This window comes from Lithobates pipiens, unplaced genomic scaffold, assembly GCF_037356315.1.
Source record: "Lithobates pipiens isolate NorthernLeopardFrog02 unplaced genomic scaffold, aLitPip1_a1.2 Scaffold_23, whole genome shotgun sequence".
Classification (NCBI taxonomy): domain Eukaryota; kingdom Metazoa; phylum Chordata; class Amphibia; order Anura; family Ranidae; genus Lithobates; species Lithobates pipiens.
This window is the reverse complement of record NW_027507785.1, coordinates 71,016,563-71,037,809: the sequence shown is the minus strand read 5'-3', so window position 1 is coordinate 71,037,809 and position 21,247 is coordinate 71,016,563. Positions and strand designations below refer to the sequence as shown.

General features: G+C 41.7%; 1 protein-coding gene across 15 annotated transcripts in view; it reads right to left on the bottom strand.

Annotated features, from left to right (window-relative positions):
- The window catches only part of FOXP1 (forkhead box P1), a 1,079,246-nt gene that overhangs the window by 410,460 nt on the left and 647,539 nt on the right, over window positions 1–21,247 (bottom strand). For all 15 annotated transcript variants that reach the window (XM_077451838.1, XM_077451836.1, XM_077451844.1 and 12 more), the window contains one exon: window positions 7,913–8,094. In XM_077451838.1, coding sequence (XP_077307964.1) covers window positions 7,913–8,083 — 171 coding nt within the window. In that variant the 5' untranslated portion in view covers window positions 8,084–8,094. The remainder of the gene's footprint in view (window positions 1–7,912; window positions 8,095–21,247) is intronic.

The window sequence follows — 21,247 nt, the reverse complement described above, 5'->3', positions numbered from 1 at the left end:
CTTAAACTTCCCTCCTAAAAGTTTTTTTCTTTTAAATTCCCTCCTAAACTTGGGGTGCGTGTTATACGCTGATAAATACGGTAATTCCCTGCATCTATGCATTTCGCCACATTGGGAACATCATGAGGAGGCACGCCTCCTGATGTTTTCCTGAATGTGCCAAAATGCGTAGGGGCAGGGACTTCTGGCGCTTATAACGCCTGCTGACTCCTATGCGGATCTGAGTGGCAGTGTCTATCCATTAAGCTTTGGCACATCGTTCCGGGTGCCAGGTGATGCAGAATATATTGTGAGTGTGAACTTTTACATTTTATTTGAGATTTTATTAAACAGTATTACCCTATGAGTGTTCTTAGCTTCCTCTTCCTATATGGGCAATGTAGAATTGAGAGTATCAGGGCCTTGGATGGCATAATACACAGAGGGACTGTGTGAAAGTGCATGTTGACCTTTCTTTATTATATAACTAGGGGTCAACGACATCTAGTGAGTTTGGGCCCAGCAGGAGAAACGGGTGATTGCATGGAATGAAGGATTCGGGAGTGAATTCTACATGGCACATTAGTCACTTGTTTAAAAATAACTTATAACTTCACTTTAAATCGGGCACACTGCACTTTTATTTGGACTGCAATAGCAGTTACTGATTTTGAATTACAACATTGTTATGTTTAATGATTGTATGAATTTTGCACTGAGTGGATATAAGATATTTCACACATAGTAACAGGGTGAGCGCAGCTTTTATTTTGTATTTATATGTCCTCAGTGATTTTTAGGCTCAACATTACTGAACTTCCTGCCCAGGCCACTGCACCTATCACATAGGCCTCTTTCATAACTCTGTCCGTACAAAGGTGACATCCATTTATAGAGATATATGAATGAATGGACTACAAGTCCCATCTTCCACCAGGGTTGAGTGACTTCTCAGGAAACTCAAGTGTGGTCCAATGATACTTACTCCAACCCCATAACCGAAGGTTCGAATCGCTATACAGACCTGCCGTTTGAGGAGTCTGAATTGCATCCACTATCCACTGATGGCAGTACAAGACTTTGCAGGCTCAAATGTAAAAAAAAAATCATAAACATACTATTATTTTTTAATCAATGTGGGTGCTTGCTTGTTCGCCACTTTGTACATTCAGGGCAAAGTGACAGTGCATTTGCAAAGGGTACTTCTAGGTATGGGGGAGCATGTGACCTCTCCCATATGACTGCATTCGATCACCTAGGTTCACCTCTATGTGGTCTTTCTAGCCCGAGTGTCAGGCTGTGCTTACCAAGGAGAACTAAAAGTCCCATTCGAAGGCCTGCGTAGACAGGGCCTAAGTGCTTTGTCTCTATGCCATGATGCTAGCCCCTGACAAAACCACAAAATGGCTGCCATTGCAAGTTACTGGTGCACTTTAATTGGATGAGACAATAAAAAGCTTTATTTGTTTTGTTTCTTCATGCATGGCTGACACATCCCCTGTGTACTAATTCTACTGTCCTACATTAATCAAAGCAGCAGCCCCTGTTGTCTTAGCACCACAGATTGAGAATGTGCCCCTGGCGAAGAATGAGGGAAAAGTCAACAGGAATTAAGTTTCAGTGTAACTGTTTACTCAACTGTGGCCTGCAGTTATTGAAATTTTATCCATGGGTTTGTGTGACGGCTGCACTAATGACTTCAACATGACTGTGATTCTCTCACTTCAAGTAGGAACCTGCAAGATGGAAATGATGGAATTAGCCCATTGGATGCTACAAGATTGACAGGCGCGCACAGGCACTGCAATGGGCTACTAAGAATAAAAAAAAAAGAAATCATCATCATCACACATTGACCTGTAGGAAAGACAGTGAGAAATGCATATGTTTCAAAAATGAACAAATATATTTAAAGGAATATAGGAAAAAGGCTATGTAGCAGTTTAGTCATTTGACAGGGTAAAATGTGTAAAGCCTAACTGAACTTTCAGTTTAAATCAGCTAAGGAGTTTCAGGTGCATCAAAACAAAAACTGTCCTAATTCCTACAGCTCATTTCGTACCAAACTGGGTAAACAAGTCTGTCCCCTGCCTGCATGCTGCACCAATGGGCCCCCTGCTTTCTGTGTAGAAGCAGTGGTCTCTCTGCCATACCCTCAGTGGGGAGTGGAGGTGCTGTCATTCTAACAGATAAATGATAGGGTAGAGGCTTTATATCTAGGGGAGTGTGGGACTTAAGGTCTGATTCACACCTATGCAGGTTGCATATTCCAGGTGCATTTTGCGTTTTTCAATGCTTGTTTTTGATCAAAGTCTATGGAACCAAAAACCAGAAAAAAAATCCCTGGCCCTTTCCATGAAATGCACAGATGTTAACTATATCCATAGGAAACCATGTTAAATGAACTGCACACCTATGCACTAAAAAATGCATAGGTGTGAACCAGGCGTTAAGGCTGGATTCACACCTATGCATTTTTAGTGCTTTTTGCATTTTGCAGATTTGCACTACAGAACGTGTTCCATAGGAAACCATGTTAAATGGACTGTAGTGCAAATCTTCAAAATGCAAAAAGTACTAAAACTGCATATGTGTGAATCCAGCCTTACAACCCCCTCCCACTGATACTTATCTATGCTGTTAGTCTGTTAGAGAAATACCCAACAGCTCTGCCTCTAGGGCAGTGATGGCGAACCTTGGCATCCCAGATGTTTTGGAACTACATTTCCCATGATGCTCATGCACTCTTCAGTGTGGTTGAGCATCATGGGAAATGTAGTTCCAAAACATCTGGGGTGCCAAGGTTCACCATCACTGCTCTAGGGGAACATCTAACCTTCTGTCCTTCCTTCCGAGATGCAGAACTTGGGCCTCAGCAGCCAGACACTCTGGGTAAGCTACGAAAAAGACCATTATGGAGCTTACACAGGGATTAGATACAGGGCTCCAGCAAGGAGACTGGCTGCAGGGGGCTAAAAGAAGGTAAGTATCAGAGAATGAGGTGCTGTAATATCAAAGAAAGGTGTACAACCTGGGATCCATAGGACCACCTGGATCAGAATACTAGAAGAGCTACCTATGGGCAACCGCACATCTCTGCACTTCAGCAAAGTTTTTTAACTTAGGCAGATTTTAGGCCAAGTCAAGTTCACTTTAGTATTAGCCTGAATATACCCTTTCATTATGAGGCCAATTTTCAGTTTTTGGTGCTGTGATAGTTTGACTAACAATCACACAGTCATGCAATACTGTACCCAAATGAATTATGTATTATTTAGAAATACAGCTTTCTTTTAGTGGTATTTAATAGCCAAAATGTTTTTCTATATAAAATACTTTTATTATATAACTAACTTGTAGATTTAAGGGCCAGGAGTTAGTGCCCACTTACATATATCCATTGAAGAGACTGGCCTTAGGTGATACACAGAGATGAAACAAATCCTCCTACATAAGTTTTACTTGTTTATCTGCAGCCCTTTCTTCTCTACAGTCATTAAAATTGCTGAATTTCAAAGCTTTTTTGAGAGTTCAGAAAAAAGGGGGCGGAGAGCTGAAGTTACACTCTGCAGAGCTCAGTGAGGAGAGGTCTGAGAGCTGATTGGAGGGAAGGGACACACCCCTCTTCACACAGCACACAGGAACAAAGTTTAGGCTATCAATCAGCTGGAGATCCCTCCCCTGTCACCATTTTTGTCTTGATGTCAGGAAAACTTGACAGAAGCGACTGATGCTGATAGCAGAGGAACGAAGCAACAAACAAAAGTGACACTTTGTGCTTGTAATTGAGACCAATACACACTGTAGAAGGACAGGCTTTGTTCATATTTCATGTCTGAGGTTTACAAGTGGTGGACGGTGGAGAGTGCCCCTTTAAATGTAGGTGGACAATAGTGCGTGCTCCCATAAATGTTGGTGATCAGTGAGTGTTGTGAGTACTGTTGGTGGACAGTGGTGCTTTTTCCCCTATAACACTGGTAGTCAGCATGCCCCCTTTATGCTCAACATGCCTCGCTGTGGCCTCCTTTGGGGTTAGTGTGCCCCCCTTTCATTGGTGGTCACAGGAAATAGTGTTACTTACATAAGTTTGGTGATAGGCAGCAGAGGCGGAGAAGGGTGGGTTGTGTTTTCATATATTTGTTTGCATTTTTGATTAGCTATCACAGTGATCATAAGGCACAGAGCCACTCTGATTGGCTTTGTGCATTCTTCCTGTCTGACGTCTCAATCACAGGCATTCTAAAGGTACACTGGCCACCCGTGTGTTTATAAACGGCGTTCCATAAAATTGAGTCCACCAACCCACCATTATGCAGTATTAAGACAGTAAAGAACTCCAAGTAAATAAAACACTCCTAATTCTGTGTATACATTTCAGTTATATTATATTCAGATGCTTGCCTGAGGACGCCTTTAACATCATTCCAGTACTATTTCTATCATCTGCAGTCCAGCTCCTTGCAATGTGAGTTTGTCTTGAAAATTGTGTCACTTTGTCAACAAAGACTAATGCACAACTCCAAGTTATTAGTATGATTATATAAATACAAACAGGAGACAGAGGTAGACGCCTGCCAATAAGCAGAGTGTACCAGCTCGCTGTGACCTTGGAAAAAAAGACTATTATTTTCTATACAAGGATACGCCGAAGAAGAAGACAAAGCAATGAAAGTGACATTCTTTATCTGTCCATCCAGCAAAGATGAGCATACAATGTATAGCCGGGATTAGTTTGATTTCCATACATCTATGATTATTATTATAGACTAACTTTTTTGTAATTAAGATCTTTATTGGAAGAAGAAAAAGGGGGGGGGTGGGGTCAGCCACATCAAAACACAATATATTAGCTTTCTCCCACCAGCTCCTAATATTTCTCAAGGCCTCTGAGCAGGGCCGGCCCATCCATCAAGGGTGCACGGGCACTGCCCCCCCCCCCATTCATGTGTCCGGCCCCATGCAGGATGCCGGTTGCATGAATTCCAATTGGGGGGGGGGGGGGGGTTTGAAGTACGTGATTAGAGCCAGAGGCTCTAATAAGCTTCAAAATAGGGTGGACTCGGGGCGCAGAGCGCTGCAAACTGAGCCCACCCAGTTGTGTGACAATAGCGAATAAATATTTGCTGTTTTCACACTGGATCTCCTCCCCGCCAATCAGGAAGTGGGTCTGAGACCTGTTTCCGGATTGGTGGAAAGGAGAAGTGTTCCGTTTGCCAGCCGAGGAGAAGATTAAATCCACCGAGCAGGAGAAGGGGAAACCAAACGTGATGCCCGCTGCCCGGGATACTCGCAGAGGAGAGCGGGGGAAGAGAAAGCTGCCCGTGATGGCCACCGCCAGTGATGCCCTCGGAAAAGAGCAGGGGAAGAGGAAGCCTCCCATGATACCCGCGATAGATAGATGGACCGGCCGGACAGTGGGGGTGGGCTGTGGGTGCACTGTTTGCTGCTCCCCCCCCTCACTGTTTGCTGCCCCCCCAAAAAAAAAATTACCACAAGCCGCCACTGCCTCTGGGCCTTGAGGTCTCTGCACGCATGTTCCCAGCTTCACCCACCTGCTACTCCTATTAACAGGGGTCTTGTTCAGACTACATTTTGAATTTTATAGCAGGGGTCCCCGAGATTAAAAAAAAACAAAAAAACATGGTGGTTAATTAAGCCTATCAAAGCTCACTCACAACCGAAATATTAGTTTTAGGTAGACTGACTCTTTGTCATTAGACTTATTAACGCATGTGGTTAATACAGCTGCTTCTCTAAAAAGCAATCCGCGGCGGATCATTTTCAGAGGGCATGTGACAGGTGGTGAGGAGGTACTGGCTGTTTTAACCCTGAAAGTTTTGCTGCACCGCACTGCAACTGCATGCATTGCACATGGTTGTTGTGGCATGGCCCTATTCACTTGAATGGGTCACACATGGCAGAAGTACTACCAGTAAATGCAAATTGCCATTTCAGTTTTGCTGTAACCATGAAACAAAGAATCGCTGATGCGGCATAGGTAAAACCCTGAGTGGCTGCATTGTTTTGTTTAAGTGGGCCGGTAAAAGAGTTGCTCAACAGTTGCTCAACCACCTTTTACCAACATTCAGCACATGTAAGTGAACGAGCCTTGAGGCACTACTCTGAGAATTATAGAGAGACTAGTAGACTACCCTTGAAGTGTCCCGCCACCCCCCAACCCCCGCATACATACACACACTACATTGCATTAAATGCTCCTCGGGTCTAGGGGTAGAGGAATAAGCTGTAATACTTACCCTACTATTCACTCTGACATATTCCCTCCCATCTGGGTGATCGGCCTCATTGTAGGCAATGGTTGCATGACATCATCTAACACAATTTAGGGCAACAGTCCTGTATATACTTATATCCTTATATATCCTTGTAAGGATGCAAAGGACTGGCTACAAGCAGAGGCATAGAAGAATGTCAGAACTAGTATTAAGGTAAGTATTACACCTTATTCTTCATCCCCTAGAGTTAAAGTGGTTGCCAACCTTTACATATACCTAGTGAAGTGACAATCCTCAGGTGATACACAATAGATTAAACAAATCCCCCTGTATAAGTTGTACCTATTTATCTGCAGCCATCTCTTCTCTAAAGCCGTTCAAAGTACTGAATATATAAGCTTGTCTGAGAGTTCAGAGAAAAGGTGGGGGGGGGGGGGGGGGGGGAGAGATGAAGTTACACTCTGCAGTGCTCAGTGAGGAGAGCTCTGAGAGCTGATTGGAGGGAAGAGACACACCCCCCTTGACACAGGAACAGAGCTGAGGTTGTAAATCAGCTGAAGCTTCCTCCTCTGTAACCTTTTTTTCTCTCGCTGTCAGGAAAAAGTGTCATAAGCGATTCATGCTGATAGCACAGGAAGGAAGCAGCAGACAGAAATGACAGTGTTTTTAATTCAGACAAGTAGACACTACAGAGGGCTATGCTTTGTTCATATTTCATGTCTGAGGTTTACAACCACTTTATCAAACATGTAACCCTTACAGTGCAGGTAAGCCCCTTGCAAAAGCACTTATTCTAGTAAATTTCCAGAGTTGGGCTTTAATGCTTGAAATAAAGTGTGGCTGTTGCACATGTACAAGAGAAGCTGCCATTTTTGAAGCTGAAGCCAAATTACTGACAATTCATCTCAGCCCACAGCGTCAACACTAGTCTCTAATAAACTGAACATTAGTTAAGCAACATATGGATGATGGGCATACACTAATGAGGAGCACCAGCCAAAACATTTCATTTTCTATTATATTTAGGTAAAATGGAGAAAAGTTTATAAAGAGGGTTTATTATTGTCTGTGTCACCCCTGGGAAGATTTTTTCCCACTTCCTGTTGAGTCACCAGAACGGGAGGTCAAGATAAACCTCCCCAATAAAGAGACAGCCCAAAAATGCAACAAATGATGTAACTCAGTCTTTCCTCTATTCAAAACAAAACGAAAAGTTTTGGCAGGAGTTTCACTTTCACTAGATGCTAGAGCCAACAGCGGCACTAGTCTGCACCATAAAATACTACATTTTACCGTGCAGGCTAGGGTGAACCTATCCTTAAATCTGTGCATTTAGTTCTGCTATAACTAAAGTTTTTTTATTTTTTTATTTGTCTGGAGTTCACCTTTAAAACCCGCCTGCAATCTTTTTGCACAATGCCAGATGCTGCCAGAAAACAATATTTACTCAGTAGCCGACGCGGCCTTCTCCCTTCATTCCGCCACTTGTCAGCTAAGCTACTTTTTGGTACTAAACAGCACACATTGGCTCTCTGGAGCAGCCTGGCTAACTTTGATCTCGCCTTTCACAGTGATGAATGCTTGACCCGGAAAGCCAGAACACATAATAAAGTTTAAATTTCACATTCCGATGCGATTGCATGGACGGTTCTGCTTTCTCCAGTGTCTCGGACTGGAGGTGGGCAGGGAGACAGTACCTGGTGTTGCTGAAGATGTGCGAGGTCTGCGGCACCTATTTCCAGAGAAGGCGTCTCGCCGTTAGAGCGCGTCTCGCGTAACGTGCACTCCAATAAGTGGTTACCGGCGCTTCCGCCGTTCTGCGCGGTTGAGTCGTTACTTTTTGTCTCCGTCCCAGATTCTTGCATCATGACTCAAAGCCCTTTAAAAAGTGAAAAAAAAAGGGGGGGGGGATAAAACAGCTGTTAAAACAGTTAGTGCATTCTGAAGATACGTGCCCTGTTTAAAATCAAACCTAAACTGTAAACATTTGTCATTTCCCTTCATACAATTTATCTTTCCTGAACGCTTCTTGCTAAACTGTTACTGTTTATTTTGTTTAGCAGCTGTAAATGTAGCAAATTTTGGAGTTGTAAATGTAGCGGATCCTCCTAGCACTTAGCCACTTTCTCTCTTTTGTTATTTTTTCAGGATATTTATATTTTTTGCTACAAGTTTCCAGCCAAAACTTAGTTTCTTTAGTTTGGGAATAAAATGGGGAAGGATTAAAGCATATCTATACCCAAAAAACAAAATCTTATTTATTGCAGCTTAAAAAAAAGGAGCTTCACTTCCCTCCCCATCCCCTCCTTTTACCTTTTTCTTGCTGCTCACAACCCCAGTGATCCATCAGTGTTCTGTAGTGTATTGGGTCCTGAAACAACATCTCCTTCTGTGATGTCATCAGGAGGCCGGCCATCTTTTCTAGGTTCTTCCGCTGGCCTCCTGATGACACACATGCATAGATTGGGATCTATGTCCTCAATTCCTTTCCCTGTCTCAACCTTCTAAATGCTCATTTTGCTGGTCAGCTTTGTCTGTTAAAGTGGTTGTAAACTCTTTACAACCACTTTTGCCTACAGGTAAGCCTATAATAAGGCTTACCTGTAGGTACCGTGAGTTTCTCCTAAACTTGCACAGTTTAGGAGATATTCACTGTGTACGCATGTGCCATCGTCATCGGCACATGCACGCTGAAGAAACAACTCGTATGTGCTGTTTCTTCAGCTGCTGTGCCATGACCGGCACAGGAGTGATGTCATCGCGGCTACGGCCAATCACAGTGCCAGAGCCCACGAACCTGGACGTAATATTCCAGAGACATATCCCCCATCACATCGGTGTACGGGGACCACTGCAACAGCATCGTTCTAAGGTAAGTATGGATGCATACTAGCTCATTATGCCTTTGTCTTGCAGAGTTTACAACCTCTTTAAAGTGGAACTTTAGTCAGAAATTAAATTCCTGCTAGATCACTTCATGCTGGCCCCTTTTGCAGGTATAGCTATGTATGTATATATGTATATATGTATGTATGTATATGTGCCTACACTGTTTAAAATCCAATAACACAGTGTCTCACACTGCTCTGCACATGCTCAGTTACTCTCTGTTTTAGGCATTGTGCCAAAAATCAGAGCCACTAGAGGCCAATCTGCTGACTGCCTAAAGATTTACTGCTGCTCAGGGGCTCCGAGCTTCAGCAAAATGGCAGCCTCCAGCATTGTTGCTGTTTCTTCTTCAATTTACAGCACACACTAATTTTGGTAGCATAATTATTATTGTGCAATGTATGCTCCTTACTAAGACCACTTTCACACTGGGGCGCTTTGCAGGCGATACAGCGCTAAAACTAGCGACTGCAAATCGTCCTGAAAAAGCCGCTCCTCACACTCCAGTGTGAAAGCCTAAGGGCTTTCACACTGGAGTGGTGCGCTGGCAGGACGGTAATGCTAGCAGCATCTTTGGAGCAGTGAAGGAGCGCCACTCCTGCCTATTGAAATCAATGGGGCAGTGTGGCTATAGTGCCGGCAAAGTGCCGCTGCAGCAGCGTTTTGCTGTGGTTTAAACCCTTTCTCGGCCTCTAGCAGGGGGGTAAATCCGCCCCCACTAGCGGCCAAATACCGCCGCTAAAATGATGGTAAAGCGGTGCTTTACCGGTTTACCGCTGGTGCCTGCACTGCCCCAGTGTGGAAGGGGCCTTAAGAACACTTTTTTTTTTTAAAGTTGTTATAGGTGAAATTCTGCTTTAAAAGAAAATGGAAAAACAAAACAAAACAAAAAAAATACAGACTTATTACTGGCAGGATCACCAAGTGAGAATACATGAAAAAAGGCCTAAAAGAGAAAACAAATGCAGGCACCACATCTAAGAATAGGTAAGTCTTAATATAAATTTTGTTTTGGGGTATAGATACACTATAATCTCTGTTGGATTTTGTTTGCTGTCTGTAAACTAGAGAAACATTAGAAAGATTTTATAACTAGAAATAAGGATCTGCACACCATTATTACCAGAACTATATTTCAATGCAACAATGAGAGATTTTAAGTGTGCTTAACCCCCCCATACACTGTATATTTGTAAATATATAGAGTAAGCATTCCATAGCCAAAGAATGCTTTTGTAATGATATTGTATTCAATATAATGTATAAAAAAGTATTATAGTACAATAGGTACAAGTATTCAAGTACGTCATATCACATCAATACAATACAGTTACAGGTCATCTATGGCCAGCAAATAAATTTATAATCTACTATGTATAATAATTGAAGACTCGTTTTTATCTTAAGGTTTTTGTTTTTTTAAGATGTTGGCTGTACCTTATTTCCATGATTATATTTCTAATATGCATACAGAGATCATATATGTATTGTATGTTAGACAGTACAGTAAGCACCATTGCTGAATAAGTTCTTGATACAAAGTGACTGTTTTCATTGACAGTCTAATGGATGAGCTCTGCTCAGTGAACAGCCTTACCCACAGTTCTGCACTACTAAACAGAAAGCACTGTATGTAAATTGCCATGCACAAATAAAATAAATGGGTCTATTTTAAACAAATAGGAACAGATCAGGAAAGCATTCGAGTATGAAGTTATTGAATTATAACTAAAAGGCAAAACTTTGTTTTAGTTTTGGACCGAGCGGAGAAGGATTAGAACATGTGTCCGTTTTTTTAATGCTGACTGTGTCCCCATTAGGGATATTCACCCTCTTTATTTGTTCTGCTTACCATTATCATTAAAGGTGAAAGTAAAATAAAATCCCAAATTTTGGGGTGTCCCCACAGAAGAGTAATAGAGGGGAAATCTTCCAATGGAGGCACTTGTTCTGGTAACAAGGGATTCCCTTAATTTGCAGGAGTTTCCTCTCACTTCCTGTTTTGGCTATGGGACAGGAAGTGAAGGGAAATCTCCCCAATGGGACAAAGATGGCAAAAATAAACCTTACAGGGGTTATAACTCTCTCTAACACCTCTTTCACACCAGGGCGTTTTGCAGGCGCTATAGCGTTAGAAATAGCGCCTGCAATCCGCCCTAAAGAAGCTGCACCATTGTGTGTAGTGTGAAATCCCCGAGGGCTTTCACACTACAGCGGTGCGCTGGCAGGACGTCAGAAAAAAGTCCTGCCAGCAGCTTCATTGGAGCGGTGAAGGAGCGGTGTGTTTACCGCTCCTCCACCACTGCTCCCCATTGAAATCAATGGGGCAGCGCTGTAATGCCGCCGGCAAAACGCCGCTATTGCGGCGTATTGCCGGCGGTTTTAACCCTTTCGCGGCTACTAGCGAGGGGTAAAAGCACCCCGCTAGCGGCTGAAATGTGCCGCAAATCCGGCGGTAAAACGCCGCTAAAAATAGCGGCATTTTACTGCCGACGCAAAGGGCGGTGTGGTGTGAAAGTGGTCTTACTCCATACAAAATGAAAAAAAGTGTGCCTCTAGATCTACTTCAAAATTAACAAAAACTTTTCTAAAAAGGGGATCCTGGAGCTCAGATGACCCATGCCACGGCAGCCATAGATTGGGTTCAGCAGAGTCTTTAGTCAAAGCGATTATTCTAATTCTTATTATTACTATGGAGGATTTATATAGCGCCAACATCTTTGTATGTTGTTAGTATTTTGAATTAAATTTGGTTGGCAATCGGAAGCCAGTGGATGGATTGGCATAGATGAGCGAGGAAGATTCTGATGCCAATCTGCTGCAGGCCATGTGACCAAATGTAAGGTTTAGGTCAGGGGTCTCATTACTGGTGGCCCTCCAGCAGTTGCAGAACTACAATTCCCATGAGGCATTGCAAGGCTGACAGTTACAAGCGTGACTCCCATAGGCAGAGGCATGATGGTACTTGTAGACTTGGGGCTTGTAGTTCTGCAACAGCTGGAGGGCTGCTAGTTTGAGACCCCTGGTTTAGGTCATGTGGCCAGAAACCAAACCCCCACATGATCTTGACTTAATAGTAAGTCGTTACCAATACTTCAACCCCTCCACACAATTCCTCTGTAATTATCTAAAGCAGATCTAAACTTTGAGCACAGTTAGGACAGCTTTGATTCCAGGTTCCTGTCAACTCATAAATCCTGTGATTGTGCCGACTCCTCCACACAGCTCATGCAGGAGCAGAGTAGGGAAGGCTCCTATCGCATCCAAAGTTGTCCTTTACATGCATGAGAGGTTTCACCATATCTACGATTGACATATCATAGATATGTCAATAACTCCTTCCCAGCTTATAACTGGATAACTCCTTCCAGCTTATACAATGAAAGCCAACACACCTAAGTATGGTTGTAACAATGCCATTGGAATAGACAAGACACCATAATATCTGATTCCTCCTGTATTGAATTGTATTGTAATTGTACTGTCTGCCCTCATGTTGTAAAGCGCTGTGCAAACTGTTAGCGCTAAATAATCTTGTATTATTAGTAGTAATAATAATAATAATATTATTATTAATAATAATAATAGAAATGACATTTTTGCTGTGATATCTTATTACTGAAGTTGTATAGATCTTGTCAACATACACTGCAGTTTCAAAGGCTGCCAAAGTACCATCCGATCTGCCAGAGTGTTTACTGTTCCACACCTAAGATTCCGATATCTGCAGTGTAAACAGTCAGTGACGTCTGACGGGACAAGTGATTTCAATGAGAAGTGGTTATAGCTGTCTGGTAGTAATGCAAATCCATATTTGAAATGAAGGTCTCGGTGGATGCCATGGTGTGGAATGCACTGCAGAAGCCCATGTTCAGGATAAACTACAAATGATCCTATAGAAGTCACTCAGCTCTACAGCAGACAGCAATACGGGAGTAATGATTGGGCTCTCCATCAAGCTGAATGGAATCACTCCAACTAGATCACTGGCACCTCATCTTGGAGGCATTCTGTTCTACATTGGCTGGATAGGTGTTCTGGTGCCTAGTGTATATGCTGCCTCCATTGTATCTTTCCCAATCTCCATTTATATAGGGATGAATAAAATTGAGTGCTTCATCCTCTCCCATAGAAAAAAATCTCTAGTTCTTCAAATGCATTGACGTGGGGGGGATTAAAGTGGATGTAAACACCATTCATGAAATCTGACCTGGGCACATATATCTGTAGTGTTTACTTATCTCTCTCCAAAGCCCTATGTCCTGTGTCTTTCTGCTGCTCCCTTCCTCTGTTATCAGCATTATAACTTCTGACAAGTTCTCTGACACAGGAGATAAAAGCAGCTGGAAATTTGTGTTGAGGAGGGAACTTAGATAAAGCAGAGATATTTTCTATTCACAGTACAGCTCTGCAAGTTTCTTTGTTCCTCTGCCTATGTGAAGGGGGGTGTGTGACTTTCCTCCAATCAGCTGTCACACAGTGCATGCCCAGACTCCTGCTCTGTAGTGTTTACTTATCTCTCTCCAAAGCCCTAAGTACTGTGTCTTTCTGCAGCTCCATTCCTCTGTTATCAACATTAAAACGTCTGACATACTAGATAAAAGCAGCTGGAAATTTGTATACAGGAAGGAACTTAGAGATAGATAAGCAGAGAGCTTGTCTATTCACAGCACAGCTCTGCAAGTTTCTTTGTTCCTCTGCCTATGTGGAGGGGGGTGTGTGCCTTTTCTCCAATCAGCTGTCACACAGTGCATGCCCAGACTCCCGCTCTGTAGTGTTTACTCATCTCTCTCCAAAGCCCTAAGTCCTGTGTCTTTCTGCAGCTCCATTCCTCTATTATCAACATTACAACTTCTGACATATTAGATAAAAGCAGCTGGAAATTTGTATACAGGAAGGAACTTAGAGATAGATAAGCAGAGAGCTTGTCTATTCACAGCACAGCTCTGCAAGTTTCTTTGTTCCACTGCCTATGTGGAGTGGGGTGTGTGCCTTTCCTCCAATCAGCTGTCACAAAGCCCAGCCCAGACTCCCACTGCTGAAACAGGAAGAAAGATTTGTAACACAATGTGCACGTTCTAAAGAATGTAGAAGCTGAAGAGAGCAGATATATAAAACTTATGTAGGGAGATTTGTTTCATCCCTGCGTATCTGAGGCTGTTCACTTCATTGGGTATATGTAAGGGTTTATATCCACTTTAAGGTGGCCTTTGGTGCTTTCTAAAATATATTTCCACTTTTGCAGCCAAATTGGAATAACTCCCGTCTGTACTGCTGGCAGGTTGTATTATCAATTGTAAACTAGATTTGAACACTGTCTGTCCTAAAGGGTTGAGGATTTGGGAGCTGGCCTTTCTCATTTTATGGTAATAAGAGTAAAACGCAAAGCATAACTAAAGGCATCATTTTTTTTGGACAGAGTGAATTAGAACCCCTGTCAGTTTTTATTGCCGTCTGTGCCATCTTCTCTATTAGTCCCCTTTACCATTATCGTTGAAAGTAAAATAAAATCACAAATTTTGGGTTGTCCCCAGAAAAATAATAGGGGGAAACTTCCAATGGGGACACTAGCTCTGGTGACCTGGGGGTCCCCAAAGAATTCCCCTTATTTGCAGGCATTTCTTCTCACTTAGCTATGGGACATAAAGTCAAGTGAAATCTCCACAATGTGACACAGATGGCAAAACAAAACATGACAGGGGTTTTAACCCTCCCTAGCTCTATCCAAAATGAAAAAAAAGTTTTGCCTATAGTTCTACTGCCCATACATTAGGCATTTTTTCTATTCCACCAGTGAGTTTTGAACAAAAAAAAAAAAAAAAAACTGACCTGACTGTTCATCCACACCATTCGAGTTGGATGAGGGAATCTAACCACTGTGCAACTGTATCCCCGCCATGAGAGAGATCCCCGCTGTCAGAATACACAGATCAGTGCTACAGTCTGTAGCCTGCAGCGCTGATCGAGCGGCTAAAATCCTGACAGCATGGTTGAACAGAAGTCAATCAGTAGATTGACTTCTGTTAAACCACAGTGACCGTACATGGATTGAAATTCAGGCTGGTCCCTGCTGAACCGGTCCAATTTCGATCTATGTATTGGCAAGCTTTTGTCCTAAAGCTTTCACTTGGGGCAGACTCAGACTGAACTTTTCAGAAAGATTTGCCTTCAACCATGGCACCTTCTCATCAACATCTAAAAATGTAAAAAATAGATATGCTTGTTACTGCAACACAAAGAGCTGAATGAGCCCTAATAGAAATTGGCTGCATTACTCTAAATAAATGAAAGAAAAAAAAAATGTTTTCAGCATATTTTGACAAAAACATTCCAATAATTAAAACTTTGTTGAAATGGGAAATATTTTTCCCACAATCACTCTGTTCACCTCTAGTGTGACGACTGACACTCAGGTTGACTTGTAACGTGGCCTTGAAGATACAACTTGTCGCTGTCCCCGTCTTCCACCATCCTTATTACATGTATTCAAGATTCTATTTATGCACAGCACTTAAAGAAGCCATGTTCCAGAACACAAAGTACAATGCAAAGTACGTATTCTTCTCAATGCAGCACAATATGGTGCCATTGTTCCAGTCTATTCAATGTGATGCAGAGCCCATAGTAACAACAGTGCCTATTCTCTCATAGACATGGGCCATGGTCAACTTCATTATCAGTACATATAATTATTATTCTTCTTAATACGCCTCCTTTGCAGTGGTGTTGTCAAAGCTCTGAAGGGGGCCAAAAGGGGAGAGGGAGAGCACAAAACACACAATCAGCCCTGACTACTCTTTCTCCATTTTAACAAAGCAAAAGTGGCGCCATACTTCATGGTCCAAAGCAATGTCCTATACAAGTGATTCAAGGCTGTGTTGTATTAACCCCCTTAAAACCATGTTGTCACGGAGATGCCGTAGTACCTGACACCGTTAATCGATATACCCAGATCAGTGTGAAAACCTTCTTCATCTTCTCCTTGCACCCTACCATCAGGAGACACGGGTTGGTAAAATGAAGGGAGTGGGCATCTCACATACTGTGTGAGAATACATTTTACCCACTTTAGCTCTCATGTCGGTACACCCTTTATAGACCAAAGCCATTTCTGCCATTCCCACTATCAGCATATTTTATTTGGCGATAACTTTGTCATTACTTAAGAGAACATAATAAATATATATGTGTATACCGGTATATATATTTTTATCAAAGCTTTCTTTTGACAATATTGTTATGCAAAAAATATTTTATTTTCTATGGAATAAAAAATAAATACTTAAAAAAAGTATTACATTTCATACATTGTCCAATTTAAAAACACACAAAAAAAATGGTGTTTCTGGTACACACCATTGCAAATGTAAAAAGTATTTTTTTTTCCATTTTCTTTTCTTGATTTTCAAAAAAATTAAAAATAAATAAATAATAAATAATTAACCACAAAAATATATATAAATACTAATGATGGATAAAAAAACAGCAAAAAAAAAAAAACTGTAGAAAAATAACAGCAAGGAGAAAATGGGGAGAAAGAAGTAAATTAGGGCAGCTTAAGGGTTAACTAAAGGTTAATTATGATTGCGTTGAAACATTCTAGTCGATCTACTGTGTATGTGAGAATACATTGTACCCACTATAGCTCGCATACCTGTACACTCTTTATAGACCAAAGCCATTTATACCATTTTACTATCATGTCATTACTTAAGAGAACAACATAATATATATATATATATATATATATATATATATATATATATATATTTTTTTTTTTTTTTTTTTTTTTTTTTATCTAAGCTTTCTTTTGGCAATATTGTTATTCAAAAAGTATTTTATTTTCTATCTATCAAATCTATGGCCAATGAAATACTAGAAATAAAAAGTATTAATTTTATTCCATACATTGTCCAATTTAAACTGACACAAAAAAAAAAAATGTGTTTCTGGTACACACCATTGCAAATGTAAAGAGGCATTTTTTCCATTTTCTCTTCTTGATTAAAAAATAAAATAAAAAAGTAACAAAAAAATCAATTAACTACAAAAAGATAAATAAATACTAATGATATATTTTTTTTTAAAAAACAGCAACGAGAAAATGGGGAGGAAGAATTAAATCAGGCAGCTTAAGGGTTAACTGAAGGTTAATTAGGGTTGCATTTTATAAAGAAATAAATGAATAAATATCTGGTGAGGTTTCTTTAAGTGATGTCACATTTTATCCACATATGAATCAATATCTCTAGATCTAATTATTTCTGTATTCAAATATAGAATATGTATATTTTTATCACTTTAACTTGCTTTGTGATTTCTCGTGGCTAGCTCATGACAAAAGTAAAGCGTAGCAAAAGAAATAACACTTCTGGGGTCACCCATCTGCCTTGTTCAATAGACGTTGACTTATATGGCCCGATATCATGATGTGACTGGCGATTGGTGGGTCAGCAAAGACTCTGGATCTGCCAAGCCTATGCCTGCATCACATGACTGACCACATTTTTGAAAAGCACACCGACTGCTCAAGATCACAGCAAAGACTATTAGAGCTTGTAGTCTGAACAGCCGAAAATGTCACAAGACAGTGAAACAGGCAGGTACTTGATCCCTTCTTTTTCTTGGTATTATCTGAAACCCCAAGTGGCCAGAGGAAACCACAGGAGGCCTGCTTGTACATTGAGAATAGTTCTATATTTATGTTATGTTTTCACACATCTTAGAGTACAGTGTTTGGGGTTAGGAGTGTTTTTAATATACAGCTTTTTGATTTACATGTTTGATTCTATATTGTATAGTTATTACTTTAGCTTATTTCATTGATACATTATGATTTTTATGCATGTTTATTTTTACTACTTTTTATTTTTTTTTAAGACTGCAACACTACATTATGAACATGTAACATACTATATGCCTAATGAAGTACAAATATATCAAATTCGATGCAGGAAGATAACATTGTTATTATTCAAAAATGTACAGACTCAGCGACAATAATGAAGATCAGAGGCGTTCTTTACTAATTTTGCTGCTTTATATTTATAATTATGAAAGTGAATCTGGTATTCCAGTTATATATATTTACATTATAACCAGGATGCTGGGCCAGAAGTGCTGTGGTAACAGATGCACAATCATGGGACTGGGGATCCTCAGCTAACCAGGATCCCATAGTGAGGCAGAGTGATGTCACCAGCAGCCCCAGGATCTCATGGTGAGGCGGAGTGATGTCACTGGCCGCAGGACCCCATGGTGAGGAGAAGAAGTGATCTCACTGGCCCCAAGACCCTATGGCAAGGCAGAGTGAGGTCACCAGCCCCAGGACCCTATGGTGAGGCGGAATGTCGTCACCAGCCCCAATACCACATGGTGAGGAGGAGATATGTCACTGGCCCCAGGACCCCATAGTAAAGCAGAGTGACATCACCAGCCCTAGGACCACATGGTGAGGCAGAGTGATGTCACTAGCCCCAAGACCACAGGGTAATGAGTGATGTCAGCGGCCCTAGGACCCCATAGTAGGGTAGAGTTATGTCACTGACCCTAAGGCCCCATGGTGAGGTGGAGTGATGTCATGGGCCCCAAGCCCCCATAGTTGGGTAGAGTGATGTCACTGGCCCCAAGCCCCCATAGTGAGGTAGAGTGATGTCACTGGTCCCAAGGCCCCATGGGGAGGTGTCACTGGTCCCAAGGCCCCATGATGAGATGGAGTGATGTCATTGGTCCCAAGGCCCCATGGTGAGATAGAGTGATGTCACTGGTCCCAAGGCCCCATGATGAGATGGAGAGATATCACTGGTCCCAAGGCCTCATGGTGAGGTGGAGTGATGTCACTGGTCCCAAGGCCCCATGGTGAGGCAGAGTCCCCTAAGCAAGGCAATTGGAAAGGCATGGTGTACATAAATCTTTAGAATGAATCTCCTGTATTTGGTTCTTTTTGGTCTTTTCAATATAACATTGAAAGCATTTTGTTCCATCTGTTCCAAATGGTCCATAAAATAAATATCTGTTTCTTCCAGAAATCTTGTAAATGGATAACTTCATGTGCTACATTTATCAGTTACATTGTTCCCAGTTATCTCTGAAGATTAAAAAATATCTTCCCAGGCCTGTTTGCTGCCTGGGAAGAGGCAGGTCACAGGCAGGTCTTGTTCGCATCTGTGACATGGTAAAAAATGGATGCCTTAAACCTTTCCCCGAACTACAAACCCAAGCTCGACTTCCTCATAAAGAATGCTTCTGGTACCTACAAATTGCCCACTTTTTACAATCTTTACCAAAGCCCTCTGCGGGCCCAGACCAATTGTCTAAATTCGAGAATACTTGTAACTCCGACCCACACGCCCCTGGTATTATCTCTCGACTGTATTACCACTTTACATCCTCTCCTGCACCCCTACCACCATATGCCACACGATGGGCTACTGACCTAGGTGTGGTCCTGGAGGTTGAAAAGTTATCTGAGGCTTGGACTAACACCAACAATGCTACCCGGAATGTTGTTGCCTCGAAGGCTAATGTTAAAGTCCTTATGCGATGGTACCTAGTCCCAGCTAGGATTGCCAAATTTGTCCCGGGCTACCCTGCAACCTGTTTTAGGGAAGGGGTTAAGCTGGTACACATCTTCATATTTGGTGGACATGTCCAGTGGTTCAGGGCTTCTGGGCGGCAATATTCCGGATGGCTTCGATACTGTCCTGTGTCACTGTCACACCTGACCCCACGGTGGCGCTACTCAACCTTACACCAAGTGACTATACCCGTTACCCAACTGCGCCTGTTCCTTCAACTAACTACGGCAGCAAAGCAAACTATAGCGAGAGCCTGGAAAACACCGACACTTAACATTACAGAAGTAAAAAATAGGGTAACCCAGGCCATGATCCACAGTAAAATCGAAGCGACGATTTTAGACAGCTTACCACGACACCGAAAGACGTCGCAACCTTGGGTTGACCACTTCCTGCCCCCCGGCCTAGACCCGGATCTCCTGGAGCCATGACGCCTATCCCCGAATGGAAATACCTCGACACTAGCTGACCTGCACGTGACCTCCACTACTCCCTCACCCTTTTCTGTTCTCTTCTCTCTCCTCTTCCATTCCACACCACTGGATCAAAGCCAAAACCCTTTCTCTTCCCCCTTTTTACTTTCTTACTTTTAAAACATAGATCCATACAGTACTCGAATTTTCATGGCAGCCCTAAACATCTATCCTGTTGTCACTATATTCTTGCCTAGACTACTTTGATAGGAGTCCTGCTTATAAGGTCTGATATCTAGACTTGATATTGTTACTCTATGTTGAATGACTCTCCTTACTGTATCAAACGTTACATTCATTGCTCTGTTGCATTGTACTGTATACTTCTTGTGATAAATACCAATAAAATCTTTGAACAGAAAAAATATATATATATATCTTCCCTCTATGTTATAGAGAAGGGGGAGGATATTTGTGTAGCCCTGTCCTAGGGTAACAACCATGGCTTCCTCCATAGATACAGTACAGTGGATGAGTGATGTCACCCCAAGACAGGAAGTATATTACTAGAGGGTACACTATGTGAAAATGCAGTCTAAAAAAAAGAAAACAAAGCTGCAATATGTTATATGCTTGTTTTTTTTGGGTTTAGATACACATTTAAGATGTCGTTTAGAGAAAAGGGCCTGTGATTATTTTGTTTTTATTTTAGTACGGGTGCCCGTCATTTCATATTACCCCTGATCTTACTGTTTATTTAGCCAGTCCCTCCCCTAATTAAAGCCTTTATTTGCAATAGTCAGATTGTTCTTTTACTTTATTATTTGCTGGTACATGACAAGTCTGAATGAACCCAGATGTGCCCTGTAATTTCATGCCATTCAATATTTTCCATCTGTACCTTTAAACATGGTCACGTCAACCAAAACTAATGAGAAACCTTATTAACTTGGGAACAACAGTAGGTATTTGACCACACTATTTTTCAGTGGCAAATCAATTTCACACACATGAAGCTACGCTAATGTCATTCTGTTAGTCTGATAAGTGGAAATTATATTCCATACCCAGAGCTGTATCAAAACATATAACCTACACCATGTTCCATAATTATTTCTGAATAATTTAACACCAGACTAAGCGGTATCAAAGC